At 42.1% G+C, this 23,401-nt stretch overlaps 1 protein-coding gene across 2 annotated transcripts in view; it reads right to left on the bottom strand.

The window, feature by feature from the left end:
- LOC129514600 (NAD-dependent malic enzyme, mitochondrial) overlaps window positions 1-18,231 on the bottom strand; it is a 48,734-nt gene extending 30,503 nt beyond the window's left edge. Inside the window, exons 1-5 of one of the 2 annotated variants that reach the window (XM_055333330.1) lie at window positions 18,089-18,229; window positions 17,107-17,192; window positions 9,906-10,025; window positions 2,878-3,011; window positions 368-517 (exon numbers count right to left, since the gene is read on the bottom strand). In XM_055333330.1, the coding sequence (XP_055189305.1) occupies window positions 368-517; window positions 2,878-3,011; window positions 9,906-10,013 (392 nt within the window). In that variant the 5' untranslated portion in view covers window positions 10,014-10,025; window positions 17,107-17,192; window positions 18,089-18,229. Of the gene's footprint in view, window positions 1-367; window positions 518-2,877; window positions 3,012-9,905; window positions 10,026-17,106; window positions 17,193-18,088 lie in introns of both variants that reach the window. The other variant, XM_055333329.1, reaches the window with a different exon arrangement.
- Between the last annotated feature and the right edge of the window lie 5,170 nt (window positions 18,232-23,401).

The following is a 23,401-nucleotide window of genomic DNA, read 5'->3' on the forward strand; positions in this document are numbered from 1 at the left end:
ATCTTTTAATTTGGACAGACTATCAAGTTGACATCAATGAGAACTCTGGAGAATCTGCTACCAAAACTAAAGTACCCCCTGTTTTTGGTACAGAAATGCACAGTTCTTCTAACAATCATAACTTACAGAGGATTAGGAATGAATGTTGCCGATTCTACAAAAGCAAGATATGAACATGTTGGGTTTTTATTGACCCCCCCCTTTTTTTTTTATTGACCCCTTTTTATCCTAATGAAGCTTTTGGGAGAAGGGAAACGTGATTGACATAAGATCGCAATCTTTAAAGAGAAATGTAAGGGGTGCTAGGGAGTGCTATTTTTCCTACACAATCATCATTTACAAAAATATTTTTGAAAATCAGCCTTACTTAGGTCTTCTAAAGATGTGTCCATACTGGGAACAGGCAAGACCCACTGTTGGCGTGTACACAATCGGCATCAAACTTTCGATATCATCTTGCAGAATTCTATAAAACAGCTTTTCATTTCTTTCTTGTATTCCCATTATATAGATGTACCTGAAATTAAGCGTCCAAAATAATGTCTACATCAGTCAGCATTTATGCTCAAAGTTTTGGCCTTTGGAAATTAAACGTAAACATCTAAAATGGAGGACTAGCTTCCCTACCAGAAAAACAAAACCCTAAGTTACTATTATTTAACACCAAGGACAAAAATTAACAAAAATAAAAAATGTTCTTAAATAGCAGATGATAATGAAGAAGAGGAGGAGGAGGAGAAAAGCAGGAACAGCTACTATTTATTGAGCCCTTTACTGTGAGTCAGGCTCCACACCAGGCACTAGAAATGCAAAGACTACCGTGAGACCACCCTACCCTTAAGGAAATAACCTTCAAGGTGGTGGACATGTAAATATGGAAGCAAAATAGGGATCCCTGGGTGGCGCAGCGGTTTGGCGCCTGCCTTTGGCCCGAGGGCGCGATCCTGGAGACCCGGGATCGAATCCCACGTCGGGCTCCCGGTGCATGGAGCCTGCTTCTCTCTCTGCCTGTGTCTCCGCCTCTCTCTCTCTCTCTCTCTGTGACTATCATAAATAAATAAAAAAAAAATATATGGAAGCAAAATAAAGTGGGATTGATTCAAATATTTACTAAGTACTAAGTGCCAGGCACTATTTTGGACTCCCGGGATACAAGAAGTAACCCCTGTCCTTGTGGAGTTATAATCCAGTAGGTTTAACGGCATCATGAGGTCTTTAAAGGAGCACAGAGGTGCCACAAAGACAATGGTCAATTCATATATAAGTGGCTTTTCAAGAATAAAGTTGAGAAAACTTGGAAATATTGGCTTAAAAAAAAAAAAAAAAACAGTGGCTGGGGTGCCTGGCTGGCTCAGTCAGAAGAGTATGGACTCTTGATTTGGGGATTGTGAGTTGGAGCCCCATGTTGGGTATAGAGATTACTAGAAAAAAAAAAGAAATGGACTTAAAAATAAAAAGCTGTAGCTTCTACTATTAATAAAGAAAGAAAGAAAAAGAAACAAAACCAGTGATCACCTTGAATTAATAAATACATGTAAAACAGACTCATTACTTTTCACTCAAACTTGTCTCTCCTCTTGTTATCTGACCAGATGGGAATCGGAGATCCCATTCTTGATTTCTTCCTCTCCCACTCTGCCTTTCCCTAGTGTAGTAAGTCAACAAGGCCTAGCGTCCTCCAGCTAAATCATTTTCAAATATATCTCTATATATACCTTCAACTTCCTTCTAGCCTAAAATACACCTCCCCAAATACAGTCCCCAAGCAGGACTATAAACCCAAGTCCTGCTTTACTTACTGTTCAGTGTCTTTCCTATCTCCTTACCTAACTTCTTGAAAGTTTGCATTTCCCTTCATGAGAATCCCAATCATTTCTCAGTCATTGTACTTTTCCGTTTGCCCCATCAGATCAAAGAAATCACTCTCACCTGTCATCAAACAATAATTTCCTGTACTTAACAAACCCAAAAGATATTTTTAATTCTGCATGCAGACTGATCCCTCTACCCAGAATACCATGCCCTTCTTTCTCATTTTACCTGCCACCTGTAATAGGCGGTTTAAAACTCAGCACAGGCATCACTTCCTCTAGGAAGTTTAAATGGACTCCCCAAGTCCAGTGAGGGGCCCCTATTTGCGCTTTCAGAATATCCTCTGCAGTACCTTTTCCTCCTTGTTCTGCACAGTGTAGTATAGAGTACAATGATGATCACAGTGTAACTAGTTATTGATGAGCTCCTAGAAGGCAGGGCTGGGATGATGACACATTCTAGTTTGCCTGGGACAGCTTCAGTTATGCTTCTTTTTCACTCCCCTAGATTGGATTATATATTATATGGTCACCTATCATTTTTACCTACTTTACATCCTTAGTGGCTAGTACAGTGGCACACACAAAGTAGAAGATTAACAAAAGTTGAATAGAAAGGGTACAAATCAGGGCAGCACAGGTGGCTCAGCGGTTTAGGGCTTGATCCTGGGGTCCCGGGATCGAGTCCCATGTTGGGCTCCCTGCATGGAGCCTGCTTCTCCCTCTGCCTGTGTCTCTGCCTCTCTCTCTCTCTGTGATAAAATATTTTTTTTTTCTTTTTTAAAGAAAGGGTACAAATCAGATGACAGCTCTTGCTCCTAAACATTCCATTCAAGGCTGAAATGCTCTGTGATTTTAAGCTTAAAAAATAGATTTCTGCTAAATTTTATAATAGTGAACACAGTATTCAATGAAATAAAGGAAACACAGTCATTATAAAAATAAGTTAACTCCTAAAACACAAACTTCATTATGAGACTGCATATTTCTTATGCAATAATCATAATGCTCCCAATTCTTCTGATCAGAGCATCAATAAAGAACTAGACATCTAATCAACTCTTACTTTTCCAAAGGGCCATTCATTTTTTTCACGTTTTTATGAAATCGTAAAGCTTGAATATCCTGTGTCTCTATTTTGGGAGGTAGAAGTCCTTGAAGACCAAGCATTTGTCGCTCTTGTAATGTAAATGCCATTCCCTAAAAAGGAGAAAAGGATTAAAAATTATTGCTTACTGAGGTTGCAATGATGCTATCCTGCAAAAATGTAATTTAGATGTAAATTTTTAAAAAAATCAGTAAGATATCATTTTGCCCAGACTATAAAACATTTTTAAGACTGATCATCTCTATTATTGGTGAGGGTGTGGTAAAAGTTACTCTTTATCATTGCTGGAAAAATAAACAGGTTTAAGCTTTTTAGAAGTCACCCCAAAAATATTCTTAAATTTTAATGCACATACTCTACAATAGAGCAATTCTACTTTTAGACAGCCATCGTAAAGAAATATTCATGCATAAAATAAAGAGGTGTATATAAAAAGATTATAGTAGTGTTTCTATTTCTCTTGACTATAACATACTAACTAAAAGCCCATCAATTATGGGGAACCTATGGTATTTCTAGACTATGAAATACCATACACTTACCACAGATCTCTAATTACGTAGAAGAATCTCTTAGACACATAGTTAAGGGGAAAAAAGCACGCTGCAAATCAAACACGCTCACTGTGGACTGTTATGTTCAGAAAACCCCCATTAAGTACATACTATATACAGGTGCATGAGAATATACATTGCACATTAGAAATGTATAATGTATACATTAGAAATGAAATTAACAGAATACAGCTTGAAGAACACAAACCAAACTGATGACAGGAGCTACTCCCACTAGAAAGATGTGAGGTGGAGTTGAGAAGGGCAAAGGAGGGAATGATACTGAGAAAGAAATTAACCTATGTCATAAGAAAATCTTTTCCAATTTCTAATACTTAGCTGTGTGTTAAATCCCTTTCACCAAAGTGATGTCAGTGAAAATGCCAGAATAGGGACTTCCCAAATCTTTTCCTCTATAAAAGTAGTAAGAACACTGGCCAAGTGATCAGAATAAATTTTTTTCAGAATTCTGGAAACTAACCAAAGGCTTCAGCAATCAGGGAACATTTTACTCAAGAAAAACAGCTGAATTTTCATAAGAACAGCTAGTTTCATGACATCTTTATTTGCCTTATTCCTATTTTTTCCTTAGCTCCACAGTAGCCTAGAAAGCAGCAATCACTATGAAACAATTGCTTTGAAAACAGAATCTAGCAGCTACTAAAGGGAGGTTGGAGGTAATTCTAAAGCCCCGTATCCAGGAAATTTGCCATTATTTGATCTGTCTGGTGGTACAGGGGAAGACTCCACTTGCAAGGCTGTATTTAACCTGATTTGGAGTTCACCCAGTGTGAATAGGTTTTTCCTCCAGAAAATCTTGCTGAAAACAATCAGAGGTAATTATTTAACATGGCAGCTGCCTAAGGCAGTGGGTAACAGCTCACGCAAACAGGATAACCAAAAATCTTTCTGAAAAGGAAAAGCTGAGAAACAAAATGTCCACAGAGTGGGTGAGAGTTTGAAAAGTTTAATATATTCCTAGGAATCTCATCATGAGCTATAGGCAAGTCCAGGAAAAGACCTGGGGCCGGGGGGGGGGGGGGGGGGGGGGCGGGGGGAGGCTTCAGCTCCCACCTCGGACTACCTTGAGGCTCCGTGTAATCCGTGTAAGCAGGAAATGATGGCTGACGGTTAGTTGTAAACTGCCTGAGTACTAAAGGCATGCCCCAACATGCACACAGAGCCCTCAGGTATTTAAGTCTCCATCTAATCATAAGTGGACCACCAAGCTCACAAAGCAGACTTTAGTGGGCCTATCAAACAAGAATAAACCCTTTAAAGAAGTAGTTCAATTATACATCACACACATAAAAAAATTAGTTCAGAAATTTAGTAAATAGACAACAGCAATACAAGAAACACTGAGAGGAATATCTGGTTTCCAGAGCAGCCACATTATTGATAATGTCCAGTTTTCAACAAAAAAATTATAAGGCACGCAAAAAAACAAGGTCTGGCTCATATAAAGAAAAAAGGGTAATTAATAGAAACTGCCCCTAAGGAATCTCAAACATTGTACTAAATAAACAAAGACTTTAGTTATTTTGGATATATTCAAAGAACTAAAAGATAGCACATCTAAAGAAGTAAAGGGAAGTACAAGAAGGATATCCCACTAACTACAGAATATCAATGAAAAGATATAAAAAGGGACCAAACATACAAATTCTGGAATTGAAAGTACAATCATTGAAGTAAAAAGAAAATCCGAGGGGCTCAACAGCAGATTTGAGCAGGCGATTGGCAAACATAAAGTCAACTGAGATTACCTAGTCTGAGAAATAGAAAAAAAAAAAGCAATTAGTAAATATGAACAGAGCCTCAGACTCGAGTGGAGCATTATCAAGTGTGCCAATGTATGCATAACAGTAGTCCCAGAAGGCCAGGAGTATGGAACTATATACAGCAATAGTTTTTGTGTACGATTAAAATTAAATTAGAATCAATCTCAACTAGATTGTCATAAAGACAAGAATTGCAATCCCCAGGGCAAACCACTAAGAAAATAACTCAGAAAAAGGCAGTAGAAGAGGGGCACCCGGGTGGCTCAGTGGTTGAGCGTCTGCCTTTGGCTTAGGGCGTGATCCTGAGGTCCTGGGATCGAGTCGTGCATCAAGCTCCCTGCAGGGAGCCTACTTCTCCCACTGCCTAGGTCTCTGCCTGTCTCTCTTGTGAATGAATAAAATTTTTTAAAAAGGCAGAAGAAGAAATGAAAAAGGAATTAAAATGGCATACTAGAAAATATCAATTTAACACAAAGGAAGGGAACAATGGAGAAATATGGGAACAAAAAAGACAAGACACAAACTACAAAATGGCAGACATAAATCATTTTATCAACCATTATATAATGTAAATGGATTAAAATCTATAATAAAAAGGCATGGATTGGTAAGACGGAGAACATGATCCAATTTTATGATGTCTACAAGAGACACTTTAGTTCAAAAAACACAATTAGGTAGGAAGCAAATGGATGCAGCTCCATCTCATGACCACAAGATCATGACCTGAGCCAAAAATCAAGAATCAGATGCTTAAATGACTGAGCCACTCAAGCGCCCAGGTGTCCAAGTCTTGATCTTGGCCTGGGTCTTGATCTCAGGGTCATGAGTTCAAGCTCCCCACTGGGTGTGGAGCCTACTTAAAATAAAAAGTTAAAAAAAAAGAAAAAAAAGTGTTGTATTTATAATGCAGGGTAGAAGTTAAAATGATTTAAAAAGCAATTTTATATATTAGGTACTTATGTTAATAGTTGATCAAATGCTTAAATTTGCTAGCCTGCTATTAATAAGTGAAGCAAGCCTGCAAAGATGACATTAGCTTCACATGAACACCTTGATTAGTTCTTTTTTTTTTTTTTTAATTTTTATTTATTTATGATAGTCACAGAGAGAGAAAGAGAGAAAGGCAGAGACATAGGCAGAGGGAGAAGCAGGCTCCATGCACCGGGAGCCCGATGTGGGATTCGATCCAGGGTCTCCAGGATCGCGCTCTGGGCCAAAGGCAGGCGCCAAACCGCTGCACCACCCAGGGATCCCACCTTGATTAGTTCTTGAACCGTCCCCTTCTCCTCCTCTCTCCATCTCCCCAGGCCCACCTATCCCGCCATGTCTGCCCTTTTCTCATCTATGCCACGGCAATACCCTCCCAATCAACATCGTGGAAGTGTGCCTCCTTCAGCTGGTCCTGAAAAACTCCCTGAGCTATTTTCCTTTAGACACACTCAGTTCCTTCACATATGCCAACACTGAAAAAATCCGTTAACCAGATCCGAACGTACAGGTAAACACACTGGGGAGAGAGCAAAGGCCCCTCTATTTCTTTCCCTCCCAGTGCGGTTAGAGTTCTCTATTGGGGATTAGGAAGTTACCAAATACCTACTTACAAAACTGATAGCTAGTAACTAACGATTCATAATGTCAAGACCGAACACAATAGGGGCACCTGGTGGCTCAGTTAGTTAAATGTCTGTCTTCAGCTCAGGTCACGTTCCCAGGGTTCTGAGACAGAGTCCCGCCCTGGGCTCCTGCTCGGCAGAGAGTCTCCTTCTCCGTCGCCCTCTGCCTGCCTCTCCCCCTGCTTGTGCTGTTTCTCTGTCAAATAAATACATAAAATCTTTAAAGAAAGACTGAAAACAATATTTAACAATAGCATTATGGCTAACTGATTATAAAACATCCCCTAAAGCAAGGAACTCATATTTACATAGAATTTACATTGCCTAAAGTAGCTTTCCAGTTTTCTTTTTCCTCCACAACAGTCTAGATGAAGAAACTGGGATCCAAAGAGGTTATGACCACACTGAAGATTACATGTCCTGTAAGGGTCAGTCTCTGTTATTCCAAATCGACCTACTCAACCACGATGTAGCCATATATAGAAGGCTTATGAAGCATCATGGAGATTATTGATAATACGCTCTCCCCAGTAGTAAAATGGCATATAAAATTGTATACTACAAATTTAAAAGTAAATACACTTTTAAGGGGATTTGGCAAAATAAAAACATGATATACTGGGGTGGTAGGAATGTGATTTTCCTTCATTAGTCACAATATAATTCTTATTATTTACAGAAATAACAAGAAAAAATTGAATTAGTTTATATTAGAGATCCAGTCGGAGGAAATTAAAATAAAAACAGAGATCTGGAAAGGTTAAACAAAGAGCCAAAGTTTCATGGCTAGAAATCACTTGATCTTAGCCAAAAGGCCGAGAAGCGATTCATGGCTAGAAATCAAAATTCACACCGAAATTCCTGCTTATAACCCAGCGTGATGATATCCAATCCTTTAAAGTATAAGGACTTCTAAAAAATTTCATAAAGAATTTCATATTCATACCAGAATAGGCAAATCTATAGGAAGAGAAAACAGATTTGTGGTTGCCAGGGGCAGAGGAAGGAAAGGGGGGAGGGGGGCTGACAGCCGAATGGCCTCCACGTTTCCATTTCAAGTGATGGATGCAGGACACCGAATGCACCTAAGGTCACCGGCCTATACAATTTTAAATGGTTAAAACTGTAAACTATACACTATTTAACACAATGAAAAAGCCTTACAGACATAGCAACAGGTCTGCCTTTAGTAGGCAGTGACTACAGACATCTTAAAAGATTACAATCTTAAAAGAATTCAGTACTGCCTAAAATTACTATTTAATTAATCACAGCAGCAACATACTCTTAAAACATTTAGCTTACAAGGTGTGAAGTAGAAACCTGATTTAAGTCCCCAAGGAGTTCATGGCCCTTGAATCAGGAATCATGAGTCTATGTTCCTTCTTAAACACACATGACAAAAAAAAAAAACTCTGATACTTAAGGGGCTTCCAAAAGTCATCTTCGGTTAGGTACCTACACAGATGCTATCCAGTCGTGGAGGTTTCAGAGGGCCAGAGCGTTAGATTTTCTTTTCTTTACAGAAGTACTGTAATGCATTTGAGATTACCCTCCTCCTTAAAATTAATTACTTTATAAATTTAACAATATACTTCATAAATTTAATTTAACGTACTTCATAAATTTCTCATAATTCCGAGTACATTTTAGATAGTTTCTGTAAGGATAAAAATAAGACCAACATAATTAGCAAATATTTTCTATACCCATAGCGTTGTAAAAAATGTAAAATTCTGAATGGTGCCTGTCCCAAAGGAACTTTAACCTTAACCTTTAGTTAAGAAATAAAAGTTCACGAAAACGTAAATACCAACGATAACTTCAATGACAACGTAAGACATGAAAGGAAGCACGCAGCCACGGACGTGGGTTACTCGCCACAGGAACAGGAAGATAAAAAACTGCTACAGGTTGCAGAGATGGGAACGATTATTCCAGTCTACGGTGTACGAGAAGGCTCTACAGGAGAACTGGATTTTGGATGAGCTGCATCGTGAAGAGCAAGCAAGATTTGGGGAAGCAAGGCCAAAACGAGGGAGGGTTAGAATATCCCTCAGTGAGCATCACTCAGTTCACTGCTGCCGGCTGAATTCTCATTCTGGCAAGGTCTCAAAAATACAAAGAAGAGGCGCTCGTGTGACCCGTGGTCAAATGTCCCTTTGTAGGCCTGAAGTCCTTCAAAACACATCCTACTGTACACGAGTTACCCCCAATGCCCATCATGGCAGACGAATGGGAATGGCAAATTTCTGAGGACTGTTGCTTTAAAATAAAGCCCACCTTAATCTGCACCACTCCCAAGAGGTAAATCTCACTTATTACAATAAACTCCATGTAAACTCTTACAAGGTTTCAGTAAGAAATCTCTCTCCAGAAGTATATGTACTTACTAATTAATATAACCACTAGGAAATAGGGACTTGCCCGGTGAACACAGTTTGGACCCTGAATAAAGGCAAGACTAGATACCAACAATTCCCATCACTTCTGCCCCAAAAGCATAAAAGAGGGGGTCAGAAGTCTCTCCACTTTGAAGCAGTGCTGTGAGATTAAAGGGCAAAAGCACCCAAGTGCAACAATTTGTGTCCAAAAAGCTGGGTGGGGGTATGGTAGGGGTGGACGTTAGACAAAATTTCATTTTACAATTTTGACCCCGTATCCCAAGTGCTCAGTTGCATTGGTCCAGGATAAGTACTTGTTCTGAGCTGGGTAAATCTAAGTTTTCCACACTGGCCAGAAGTCCTGGCCAGACTGCTATTCTAGGGACTTTTTCTGAGCTGAGACTAGGAAATAAAGTCAAATTTTTTCTGGTGGTAGAAGTTGTGGTGGGTGAAAGTGGAAGCGATAAAACAGTCATGAGTCTTGCCCCGTGGAGAAAGGTGGAAAGTCGTGCGGAAAAAACCCAAATACTTCTGAATAGTTTTAGCATGAGCCTACAAAATAAAAATAAAAAGTTCACACTTTATCAGTCTAAAAGATATCAAACCTTTACCAGGAAGAGAGAAAAGGTTAATATTAATGTCACTAACCTTGTTTGTTCTTGGGTTTAGCATGAGCGGCTTGCCTTTCTCTTTTATGTGTATGTGACGACATGCCAAGGTGGAAGGAACAGCAACTATTCTTAACCGGGACAACATCTTTCCTTTCACCTGGGAGAAAAGAAAAAATAAAGGATGAGAAACATATGATAGAACTGCCTGCCCATCCAGGTATCAGTTTTCGAAAGCTTAATTTTCCACACTTGAAAAAGCTTTTTTCAAAGTATGATTATGTGTCTACAGGTTGTAACAGTTGTAAAAGAGTAGTAATTGGGTGAAAACAAAGATTGACTTTTCCTGACAACACTCTTAAGTCCCTGGTTAGTAATCATTGCTATTTTGCATATACTGCATTTCTTTTTCTAACCCACCCAAGTGCGGCAAGGTACGTATCTCCCCTTTAGGAGAAAAAGAAATGGGAAGATTAATAAACAAGGTAACATCTAGTAAACAAGGACATGCGGTCCATGCACATGGGTGTGGGAGTTTAGGTTGAAAGTGGAAAGGTAACAGGAAAGCCTGGAGCACAAACATTCAGAGGAAGAGAAACTTACTCAAATTCTTAATCTGGATGTAGAATTTTAATGTACTAATATAGTCAGTGCTTATTTTTATTTTTTTTTAAGATTTTATTTATTCGTGAGAGACACAGAGAGAGAGAAAGAGAGAGAGAGAGAGAGAGGCAGAGACACAGGCAGAGGGAGAAGCAGGCTCCATGCAGGGAGTCCGAGGTGGGACTCGATCCCAGGACCCCAGGGTCATGACCTGGGCCAAAGGCAAGCGCTAAACCACCGAGCCCCCCAGGGATCCCTATAGTCAGTGTTTAAATGTAATGTACTAAATATGTTTTGTTTTAAAAAAAAAAACCTGTTATTTAATATTAAAAACATGCAAATTGGATATAAAACCTGTTTTTGCCCTTTCACACTCATCACAAACACATGGGAATCTTTCAAAATGGAAAACTCTATATAATACATTAAACATCAAATATTTACTGATGGGAATATAATAGATTCTTCTGCATATCAATTCTCCCACCCAAATTCAATTTGCAAAGCCCCTCTATCTTAACCATTGGATTTATCCCACAGTAAGTTTTCTACTGGAATTTTTATTTGCTGAAATATCAAGGTTTCAATACCCTGATGCAGCAAACAGGTGCAGCAAACCATTACACTGGGATTATTTTTTAAGTTAATTTTTATGGAAGTAAAATTCACATAACAAAATGTGCCATTTTAAAGTGAATAATTCAGAGGGATTTAGAAAATCCATAATGTTGGGCACCTGAGCGGCTCAGTCGGTTAAGCATCTGCCTTTGGCTCAGGTCATGATACTCTTCTCCCTCTCTCTCAGCCTGCCACTCCCCTGCTTGGACTTGCTCTCTTTCAAATAAATAAAATCTTTTTTAAAAATTTGAAAAAAAGAAAAATGAAAATCCATAATGTCGTGCAACCCATATCTATCTAGTTCCAAAACACCTTCACTATCCCAGAAGGAAATACTACCCATTACATGGCTCTGCCTCCTCCTCCAGTGCCCACAACCACCAACCCGCTTTCTATCTTTATGGATTTACGTGTTCTGGATGTTTTATATAAACGTGCTGCATAAATGCGGCCACAAAAAAAATCTATATGATTATAAGGACATCAAGAACCATGAGAGATGGAGACTGGGGGAGGGAGGACAGAACAGATAATTCAAGGTACAAACCTGCAGTGAGAGTCCTAAGAAATCATAACTCCTAAAGGTCTAATGCATAGGATAGTGAATACAGACAACAATTTTGTATTATAATCATCAAACTTTCTAAGAGACTAGATCTTAATTGTTCCAACCACTAAAAAAAAAAAAATGATAATTATACAACATAAGAGGCAAGAGCTATCAATACAATGGCAATCATATTATAATATATAAATGCATCAAATTAATGTCATACACCTTAAATTTACACAGTATCATATGCCAAATATACTTCAATAATATAATAAAGAATTATGAGAGATATACAACAAAATAATTGGTCATTTTAAAGAGTTAATGTCCTGAAAGACAAACACTAAGGAACTACTGCAATTTAAAGAAGGCTGACCATATGACAAACGCAAAATCTGAATTAAAAAAAATGCTATCAAAGACATTTATTGGGACAATTGGCAAAACTGAAAGATATACTGTAGCTTAAATAAAAGTACTGTAGGGGCACCTGGATGGCTCAGTGGTTGAGTGTCTGTTTTAGGCTCAGGTCATGATCCTGGGGTCCTGGGATTGAGTCCTGCATTTGACTCTTCGCAACGAGCCTGCTTCTCTATGTCTCTGCCTTTCTCTGTCTTTCATGAATAAATAAATCTTTTTTAAAAAAGTACCATAAAACTTTAAGTTGTCTCTATTTGATAGCCATATGTAAGAGATATCCTTGTTCTGAAAACACAGTGAAGTATTAAGGGGCCAAGAAGTATGATATATGCAACCAAAGCCTTTTAAATAATTTCAAAGTAAATTCTTAAAAGATTTGAAACGGTAGCTTTGATCATGTGTTTGTATGGTTCTTCCAGGAGAGACAACATTATTGCACAAAATTAAAACTTTGGTACGAAAGACTAGTATTGCAGTATACTGGCGAGGCAGACATCTAAGATATAGGATGGAATGATTTTTACTTTAAATCAGAGACAATCTGAAGAAAAATTCATTTTGTAATCAGCACTTGTAGTATAATCAATACTTGCAGGGGCGCCTAGGTGGCTCAGTCAGTTAAAAGTCCAACTCTTCATTTCCACTCAAGTTATGATCTCCGGGTCCTGAGATCAAGCCCCAAGACAGGCTCCAGCACGGAGTGTGCTTGAGGCCCCTGCCTCTCCCTCTGTGTCCTTCCCTCCCAAATATATAAATAAGATCTTAAAAAAAAATTTTTTTTTGGTTTTTGTCCCCAATTTCTGGCACAGAGCCCCTAAAAACCGGTGGAATTTCCTGAATGATACAAGTACTTTTTTGTTATTCATAGGAAGCCACTTTTGATGATACTGAGTTTATGCTAACGAGGTGACCTAGGGGGGACCCCTACAAAGCCTCCGGATACAGCTGGTCACCAGAAATATCATGTGATTAGAGAGTAGGAAATTTGTGCCCCACTCTGGAACCTACAGAAAGGGAAGTGGGCAGGCCTGAGATCTCCTTTTTAACAAGGAGATCTGCTGAGCTTTCATGTTGGTGCACACACGTAGATGCAGGGGGGTGACATGCTCAGGGAGGGCAAAGAGCTCTATGTCTTCCCCCCCACTCTCATCAATACCTAGGTTCTATGTATCCCTTCTGTGGGTTCCTAAGTTGTATCCTTTTATAATAAACCAGCAAATGTAAGCAAAGTATGTCTCTGAGTTCTGGGTGTCATTATAGCAAATCATCGAGTCAGGAGGGGTTGTGGGAAGCCTCAATTTACAGACGGTTGATCAGAAGTATGGGTCACAGCCTGGGACTAGTGATTGGCATCTTACATAGGGGCAGGGCAGTCTTTTGGGACTGAGCCCCTAACCTGTAGGATCTGAAGTTATCTCCATTCAGACAGTGTCAGAATTAAGTTAAATTAAGGCACGCCCAGTCAGCATCTGCTAAGAACTGGAGAACTGCTGGGTGTGGGGGGCAGGAAATATCTCACGTTTGGTGGCCAGAAGAATTGAGACTGCAAGTAAGGAGAATTCGAGTTTTTTCTTTCAGGAGTTAATTTAAGACCAGCATTCTAATATACGAAATCTATTTTCAACTCCTGGTTAAAGTTTTACTTTTCTACCCAATCCTGAATGTAGTCTGTATAATAAACATAACACCACTTGTCAAATCTACCTTACAGATGATGGTGACGATCAAATGAGAGACCATATGCAGAAAAGCATTATAATTACGGAATGTTTTATCACTGAAATTACTTTATTAGTAAGTGATATAGGGTAAAATAAAATACGAAGTAATTTTAATAGTGTCTTTAAAAACAGTGGGCGTAAGTTAAAAAATCAAGGAAAAAAAAATCTGCCAAAACTAGAACCAAGGACTCAGACATAGGCAAACAGGCTTAATATCAGTTGAGGAGGCAACAAGATAAAATGTTACGTTATACAGATGTGATGAAAGGAGAACTCTAAGAATGAGTGGGGTAAAAACAGGAACCAAAAGGTGGGATTCTAATTTTCAATCACCATATAAAATCGAGCTGCTTGCTTGGGCTACGCCTCTGGTTTCTCCCCCTGGTGTGTCATTCATGTGGCCTTGCCCTGGAACTTACTCTCTGGTATTTACAAACTGGCCTGGGACAGAAACTGCTAGGCCCCTGGCTGCTGGAGACTGCTCTCCTCCCTATGTGGGGTTAAAGGAGGCCAATGCAGGGGAGACAGAAATTAGAGGTCACGACTGGGTGCAATGAGCACAAGCTCTGCAGTCAGACTGGAGTCTGAATCTAGACTCAGCTCATCGCTGCTCTGGAATCAGCCGTGTCACCCAGGCATTCCCAAATGGTGTCTGAATCGGTGTTAATCTGGAACAATTTTTCACTGGTGTGTGGCCGAATGAGAAAAACTGGGACAATGCAACACAGTCTTTCATAAAACAAAATTTGTCTTTGTTTTCCTGCTCTACTTTTGATCTTCATACCCTTTTTGGTGATAAAAATGTTTTGTCTTGTCTGAAAAGATGGGGACTGTAGATTGCAATAGTTCTTTAAAAGGTCCTTAATTTAAAAAGGTCCTTTAGCTACTGACAGAATTAAAAGTTGGCAGTCTTATGTCTGGTCCCAATTGTCCCCCTTTACATACCTGCCCCTGAAGTCCAAAAGCCCTGAGAAGTCTCATACTCTCATCAATCAAACAGGGCAGAGGGAACTCTATTTTGCAGAGCTATGTGTAGCAATAATGATATTTATAAAAATTATCAAGCAATTAAGAGTTTTATCATCATCACAAAGAGCTTAACTACAGGACGTAAAAGTTTACTTAACAAAACCCATAACCAGGCAGTTTAGCAGGGTAGTCAAGGCAAGCTCTGGACTCAAAACTACTGGATTTAAATCCTGACCAATGCTAACTCTGATTTTGAAGAAGTCTGTTGCAGTTTTCTCATCACTCAAATGGGGATGATAAACAGGACCCACTAAACAGGGCCACTCTAAGATTTAAATTAGATAATCCATGTAAGATACTTATCACAGTGCCCTCTAAGTGTTTATAAATGTTAGTTATCTAAGCACTATTAGTAGTAAAAATAGACTAAGGTGGTCACAAGGTGTCTTCTGAATGCCTGTTAGTTTCTGCATCAACATCTTTTTCTTTAAAGATTTTATTTATTTGACAGAGAGTAAGAGAGCACAAACTGGAGGAGCAGCAGGCAGAGAGGGAGAAGCAGGCTCCCCACTGAACAGAGCCCCCGACATGGGGCTAGATCCCAGGACCTGGGATCATGACCTGTGCCAGGGGCAGATCCTTGATGGACTGAACCAACCAGATGCCCCATATCACCATTTTCTACTATGAAATCCTTATTAAGAGCCTATAAGGATAATCATGGTTAGTGAAAAATACTGTATTGATTCTCTAGATGTTGTTTAGAATGACATTTGATGTTGCCTGGATCTACATTTACCATCCAAATTCTCATTTGTGACCTAGAGATTTAATTGGAAACAGTTTAAATAAATGCTAACCATGACTGGATATATATTGGATATATATTGTTCAAAGGAAATACGCAGCCATATAATGAACATGGTGACTTTAAAATAAAAGCTAACTTTTAATAAAACAGATTTTTAGAAAATGTAGAGTGATTCTGATAGTATGAATTTTGTGCTCCCTCTAAAATTTATCCTCAGTAAACAACTATAGGTTTCAGTATTATGTATATTTTAAAATATGACTAAGTTTGGGGTGCCTGGGAGGCTCAGCTGGTGAAGTGCCCAACTCTTGATTTCAGCTCAAGTTTTGATCTCAGGGTCATGAGCTCAAGCCCTGTGTTGGGTGTGGAGCCTACTTAAAAAATAAAATAAGTAAAATATGACTGTTTGTTGAAAATTCATCAACATAAATTAAAGTTTATTTTAGTTTAACCTCATATATAATTTAATGTAGTTTAGAACAGGTCGTTTTCACAGGAAATTAAAAATAAATTATCCATGAGCAGCATTATAGGAGTTAATCTGCATAAGAAATTTTCAAATGGTAAAGGGAGTCTTTTTTAATGAATGTTTAACGTATTTCCATAACAAATATTATAAAAAACAAAAACACTACGCATAAACACCTTGTAAGGATGAAACCTATAAGCAGTTCTTTCTCAGGAGTTAACTGTCCAGCAAGAGTATATTTAACTCTTGGGGTGCCTGGGTGGCTCAGCGGTTGAGGTCTGCCTTGGGGCTCAGACCATGATCCTGGGGTCCTGGGATATAGTCCTGCATCGGGCTTCCTGGGGGGACCTGCTTCTCCCTCTGCCTATGTCTCTGCCTCTCATGAATATGTAAATTTTAAAAATCTTTTTTTTTTTTTTAAAGAGTATATTTAACTTTGAAGAGATTGGAGAATTTCTACAAAACCATAGCCCAACATTTCCTCAATATATGATAAAAGTCTTATCAGCATATCTGGTCTCTATTCCTACCTTTTAATTAAGTCTTTATAACTACCATAAAAGTCAAATACAGGTTACAAATCAAAGTTCAAAGCTAATTAAAGGCCCCACATTAAGAGATTAAGAGACAAGGGTTAAACGGTTTTTTTCTGTGTTTTGGCAAACCATGTAACATAGCACATGTAACTCCATCAGTTTTAGTAGTTGCACAATAGATTATATATTTACCTATGTTTTATCAGTCCCGAAGCGCGTGCGTGTGTACATATACACATACAGATACACACAAGGGGTGGGGTAGGGAGGGGCAAGTGTGGGCAACTATTTCTTCTCTTACTTCCAGAATGCCTGGAAACTACAGAATAAATGCATGGGTGAAGATTAAGGTTAAAGTTCCACGAGTACAACATTGCAATTACTTTAACAACAAGTAGGGAGGGAGGGATGGGGCCCTTACCTTAAATTACCTGGGTTCGAATCCAGACTTTGCCACCTAGAACCTGTGATCTTGTGCAAGTTACTTAACCTTCTTAAGCCTTAGTTTCTTTATTTGTAAAGTGGAAATAACAATACCAACCTCAAAGAGTTATTTTGAGATGATTCACGGACAGAACAGTGTCCAGGCGGGAGCGGACAATTAATACGAGCTTCTATTGTTACCGACTGCAACACGAGAGGAAACAACCTGGCTATTTATCGACTACTTGGCCTGGAACCCGTGAGCGCACCCAGCAGGAGGGAACCCACCGGGGCACCGCTACTAGAACTGCGGTCGTGACCTCCAGGGTCCATCCCCGGCCCCACCCCCCACCCCCCCACCTCCAGGCCTGCGCGGGCCACTGGGGGCGAACCCACGACCTGCACCGACAGCTCCCTGCGGCGAGGAGCCAGGAGCCCCGGAGCCCGGGCAGGCTGCTGAACCGAGTCCTGCCGCCCGCGCAGGTGCAGGGCCGGCGCCCGGCTGCAGGGGCGCGGGGAGGTGGGGGGCTCGGGGCTCACGGGTCAGCCCGCGACCCGCTGGGGCTGCGAAGGATGCCCGACCCCGGGCCCTTCCCTCCGCCGCGCCCCGCCCAGCGGCCCCGCGCCGCCGCACGCGCCCAAACCGGCGGCGGGTCCACGAGTAGCGCGGCGGGCGGGGGGGGGGGGTAGGGAAACCGCGCCCGCCCCCCCTCCCTCCCGGACCTCCTTCCCCCCTCCCTCCCTCCCTCCCTCCCTCCCAGAGCCCCCATCCTCCATCCTCCCCCCATCCTCCCGTACCCCCTCCCTCCCGGACCCCCATCATCCCGTACCCCCTCCCTCCCTCCCGGACCCCCATCCTCCCGTACCCCCTCCCTCCTCCTCTCTCCCTCCCGGACTCCCTCCCTCCCGGAGCCCCCTCCCTCCCGGACCCCCATCATCCCGTACCCCCTCCCTCCCTCCCGCACCCCCATCCTCCCGTACCCCCTCCCTCCTCCTCCCTCCCTCCCTCCCGGACCCCCCATCCTGCCATACCCCTCCCTCCCCCTCCTCCCCTCCCTCCGGGGCCCCGCCGCGCCAGGCCGCGCCCCGCGGAGCCCTACCGAAGTCCGTGCGGGCGACAGGTGGTGCTGCCGGCGGAGAGGCCGCGGCCCGCCGCCCACCAGGCGATGCTCCGCGGCGGCCGAGCCCGCCCCTTCCCCGAGCTGCGCGGAGCGGGCGCCGGGCGGGCCTCGCACAGGGCGGGGCAGCGGCGCGGCGCGGCGCGGCGGCCGGGAGGCGGCGGGTGGAGCCGGGGAGCGGGGCGGGGCCGGCGCAGACTGACGGGCACGCGGGCCAATGGGCAGGCAGAGGGCCGGGGGCCCCGCCTCCGGGGGGCGGGGCTCGGGCCGCGGCTCCGCTGCCCGCGCGCCGGGTTCCCCCCCGGGCCGTCCGCGGGCTGGTCCCTCGAGGTCGCGGTCCGAGGTCGCGGTCCGAGGCCGGGCGCGCTCCCGTGTGGACGCGACGACCAGGGGCCGCGCGGAGCAGGACGACCCCGGAGACGCCGGCGAGGCCGGGCGCTCGACGCTGAGGCCCGCGCGTTCGCGCGAGAAGAGGCTCTGCGCAGGCGCGGGCGCGCGGGGCGGGTCGGCGGGAGGACCGCGGAGGGATGGAGGCCGCCGGGGATGCGGGACCAGGCGCGCCGGCGGCCGGCCGGGAGCCGCCAGGGCCCTGCGCCGAGGCCCGCGCCCGGCTCCGAGCTGCGCGCGTCTAGGCGGCGCTCCACGGCGGCCCGCGCACGTGCCGGCCCTCCCTCCCCCCGCGGGTGCAGGCCTCCCCCTGCCCCCCGCCACCCTGCAGGTGCTGGCCCTCCCCCCCCAGGTGCCAGGCCCTCCCCCCCGCAGGTGCAGGCCCTCCCCCTCGCAGGTGCCAGCCCTCCCCCCTTGCAGGTGCAGGCCCTTCCCCCCGCAGGTGCAGGCCCTCCTCCCTCTCACAGGTGCCGGCCCTCCCTCCACAGGTGCGGGCCCTCCCTCCCTCAGCAGGTGCAGGCCCTCCCCCCCCAGGTGCCCGGCCCTCCCTCCGCAGGCCCCACCAACGCCTTCAGGCCCCGTCTCAGGCCAGCACCGGGACACCGTTTTGTCCTCTGGACAGCAGGGACTGTCCCTGAACACAGCCCTTTACCCGCTCACAGTTATGACGTTGACGTTGGAGGACATGTATTCACCTTTTTTTTTTTTTTTTCAGAAAAATCTTATCACCAAAAATTCTTTGTCAATGAGCTTGTGTACTTTTAAAGTGTGGTAATGATCATTGTATTCATTTTTTTTTCTATGATAGTCACACAGAGAGAGAGGCAGAGACACAGGCAGAGGGAGAAGCAGGCTCCATGCACCGGGAGCCCGACCTGAGATTCGATCCTGGGTCTCCAAGATCACGCCCTGGACCAAAGGCAGGCGCTCAACCGCTGCGCCACCCAGGGATCCCGTATTCATTTTTTTTTTTTTTTAAGATTTTATCTCTAAGTGATTTCTACGCCCAAAGTGGGCCTGGGACCAACAGCCCGTAGATCAAGAGTTGCAGGCTCCACAGATCGAGCCAGCCAGGAGCCCCTGGTAATGACCATTTTTAAGTGAAGATGTAAAGGATACAAAAAGAGTCAAGGAAGACGGAATAAGAAAACCAAAAGCGATGGGAATGTCAGAAAATTGAACGGAAGTAGAGAAAAGGGAGTGGTCCTTCCTAAACGCCAACAGTGACACAAGGTTGGAGCAGCCAGGCCACTGGGAGCATGCAAGCGCGGGGCATGTCAGGGGGCCCTGTCGGCCAGAGTGGCCACCGCAGTCCGAGGAGGACTGGCAATAAGCTTCACCTAAGATAACCTTGCTTGCGGGAAATGGTCAAGGCCATCAGGCTCACATGAGGGAAACTTCAAAAATGACAAGCATCATAAAGGTTCACGAATAGAGGTAGAACGGTTTTGTCTTTGAAAGACAGCCTGTCCTTCATTAGACTAACCCTAGTCTGAAGGGTTGTAGAGAGTTATTATGGATGGGACTGACTTTGCTTAAATTGAGACATTTCATTCCTTAAATGAAATACTCATTAACGGTCCAGAAGGCAGATACTGCTATTTATGCCCCGATTCATTTCTCCTCCTGAGTCGCTTTGGTGATTGGTCTGACACTTCATATCCAAGGCAGTAATACATGGCTATCGAGTACCTGAAAGGTGGCTAGTCTAAATGGAGATACACACGAAAACAGTACAGTACATTTTGGAGTACGAAAACAATACAGAAAAGGTTGTAAAACATGTACCTTGAATTTTAAAATACTGATCACACGTCAAAAAAATGTTGGGTATTTTTGGTTAAATGAAATATGTCATTAAAATGAATTTCCTCTCTTTTTACTTTTTAACATTGGTACTGGAAAATGTAAAACTTAAATTTAAATGTAAAATGTAAAATTTCACATGTAGCTCCCATCTGTGCATTATATTTCAGCTGGACAGTGCTAGTCCAAGAGGACCCTGTTAAAGCCACATACGTAGAAGCTGCTGGATGGGACCTCTGGAAAGCCTTTCAAAGGCTCAGCTGGCACGTGCCTTTGGCTTTTTGCTTCATCCCACTTCTTGCTTCATCCCACTTCATGCCTTTGAAGGCATGGCACCCATCATTGGACCATAAGATGACAAGCAAATGGGTGAAGGCTTAACTCTAAGGGTATTGGCAGGATTAAAGAACTTGGATCCCTGGTAGTATTATTGAGCCACATTCAGCTTGCGTCCTACCCTTATATTTCTTATTTTGTGAAACAAGCCTCTCTTTATGTAGATCTACTCAAATAGGGTTTTCTCTTGTTTGGACTAAAAATAATTTCTAACAAGTGCTATTAAAATGCACAAAAATCATGATCCCTGCCATACTATCTTAGTTTATACTTCTCTTTGGAATAGGTCATAACTCAAATTGAGGATATCAAATCTAAAGTAGTGGTGGCAGCAGCAGTCATGGTAATAATACATTTTCCACACATCTCTTTTTATTCTCACGGAAAGCTTACCACCAGTTACAGAGTCATGGCCACGTTATCTAACCCAGGAGCTGTATCCTTCACTGCAGTTCTCAAGGAAAGAGCACACTTTGGGAGTTTGAAATATAAGAGTTCTAGTACTCTCTTACACTCTTTAAAAAAGTCACTCGACAGCTTTCTCCTGTCAGGTAGGTGCTATTAGACTTTGTGTACAAAAAAAAAAAAAAAGACTTTTTGTACCTATCTCAAAGTTCACTCATAGGAGGAAGTATAATAAAAAATATACAGTGGCTTTGTAAAATCAAAAGGATACAAATGAAAAGTATTCTTTTTTTTTTTTAAAAGATTTTATTTAATTATTCATGATAGTCACACAGAGAGAGACAGAGTCACAGGCAGAGAGAGAAGCAGGCTCCATGCACCGGGAGCCCGACGTGGGACTCGATCCCGGGTCTCCAGGATCGCGCCCTGGGCCAAAGGCAGGCGCCAAACCGCTGCGCCACCCAGGGATCCCATGAAAAGTATTCTTATTCTAGTTTCCTGCCCGGCATATAGCTGATGTTCAATAAGTAATAATTAGCATTCATTGAGCACTTATTTGCTAAGCATTGTTCTAAGGTTATATATATATACATATATATATATATATAGTCATTTAATTGCCTCAACAATAGTATGATGTAGGTATAATTATCATTCCCATTTTACATATGGGAAATCTTGGGGTTTAGAGGTTGATTCATCCAAGAACAAAAGGGATACAAACTATGTTGTACAAACTCTGAATATTCTTGAATATTTTTACATACAATTCAATGTCTTGGATAGACCAGAAAAAGCCTTTGGAACATTATGCCACTCCAACCCCCAACCTAGGAGGTGGGAAAGCCTTTCCAATTTAAGCTGTCGATTAAAATCTTATACATAATTCAAGGACAAATTCTATTTTCACCTCTTCAGTAAAAGCTGGTGTGATAGTGTATAAATACACATTGGGATTACCTAGGATCATTAAAAAAAGTGATGGCTATTCTATACCAATTAAGTAAGAATCTTCTGATATGGGACTCTAGCACCTGTGTTTCTTTAATCTCATTTGTTTCTTTTTTATATACTTTGTGTACAGTAAAAGCTCTATGAGAGTAGGGTCTTGTAAAAATTATTTCTCACTATACTCTTTTCAAGTCCTCACATATGATTAATGTTTTATTAATTAATATGCAGGTTTAGAAATGTCAACATCTTTCTTGTTCCAATGAAGGAGTTCTCAGAGTATGATTCTCCATCATCATCATCATCATAACCTTTACTACTGACATCTGGAAATCTGTTAGAAATGTGACTACGTGGGCCCCACCATAGACTCAATCAGAAATTCTGGGGTCGGGGCGCAGCACCGTGTGTTTCGATTGGATACACACTCAAGTTTAAGACCCATTGTCTGATGCCATGCATTGATCAAGAATCTAATTTGTTTTTGTGTAGATTTTCCGACCTAAAAGAGCTCATTGGAAAACAAGAATGGAAAAGGTACAATGCTTGCCCTCACAGAGTTTACATTATAATATGGAGACAAAACATTTACTCCTCTAAGGGTAATTTAATAAGCAACGAGTTATTTACAGGTGAGGTGACAGGATCATGAAGTCTTGGGTTTGTTTTAAATTATTTTAGAGAAGGCTGCCTGGGTGGCTTAGTTAAGTGGTCAGCTCTTGGTTTTGGCTCAGGTCGTGATCTCAGGGTCCTGGAATTGAGCCCTGCATTGGGCTTCCAGGTCAGCACAGACTCTGGTAGTTTCTCTCTCTCCTCCTCCCTTGGCCTCCCCCTCCCCAACTGTTCACAGTCTCTCTCTCTCCCAATTTCTCTAAAATAAATAAATCTTTAAAAAATTATTATAGTGTGTTATACTATATGTCGGCAAATCGAATTTAAATAAAATAGTTTAAAAAATTATTCTAGGGAAAAAATGGGGATTGATGAAACAAGATTGGCAAATTGCTGTTATTAAGGCTGGGTGATATCTTTAAGGGCGTTTTTTATACTATATTCTCCATGTTTTATATAATCGAACATTTCATTGTAAAAAAATTTTTAGGCAATATGTGAAAAATAAGCTCAGTGCTGTAGTAGTTCAAAAGAAGCAACCACTTCTTAAACTTGAGTTACCTAGAAAGCTCTGTGGAGGACATGATATGAGAGCAAGACCTGACTTAAGTAGAAAAGTTTCTTAAGTGTTGTGTTACCTATAAGCCCACAAATTCTTATGCATAATTTCAAAGGTAATAATTTCTAACAGTTTTTAGTTGTCATTTTGGTGGTGCCAGAATTTATTTGATGGCATGTAAGAGTTGTCACAAAGCTATTTATGGCCTGTATTTCCCCAACATAATGTAAATATTTGTA

Source organism: Nyctereutes procyonoides, unplaced genomic scaffold, assembly GCF_905146905.1.
Source record: "Nyctereutes procyonoides isolate TBG_1078 unplaced genomic scaffold, NYPRO_anot_genome, whole genome shotgun sequence".
NCBI classification, from domain to species: Eukaryota; Metazoa; Chordata; class Mammalia; order Carnivora; family Canidae; genus Nyctereutes; species Nyctereutes procyonoides.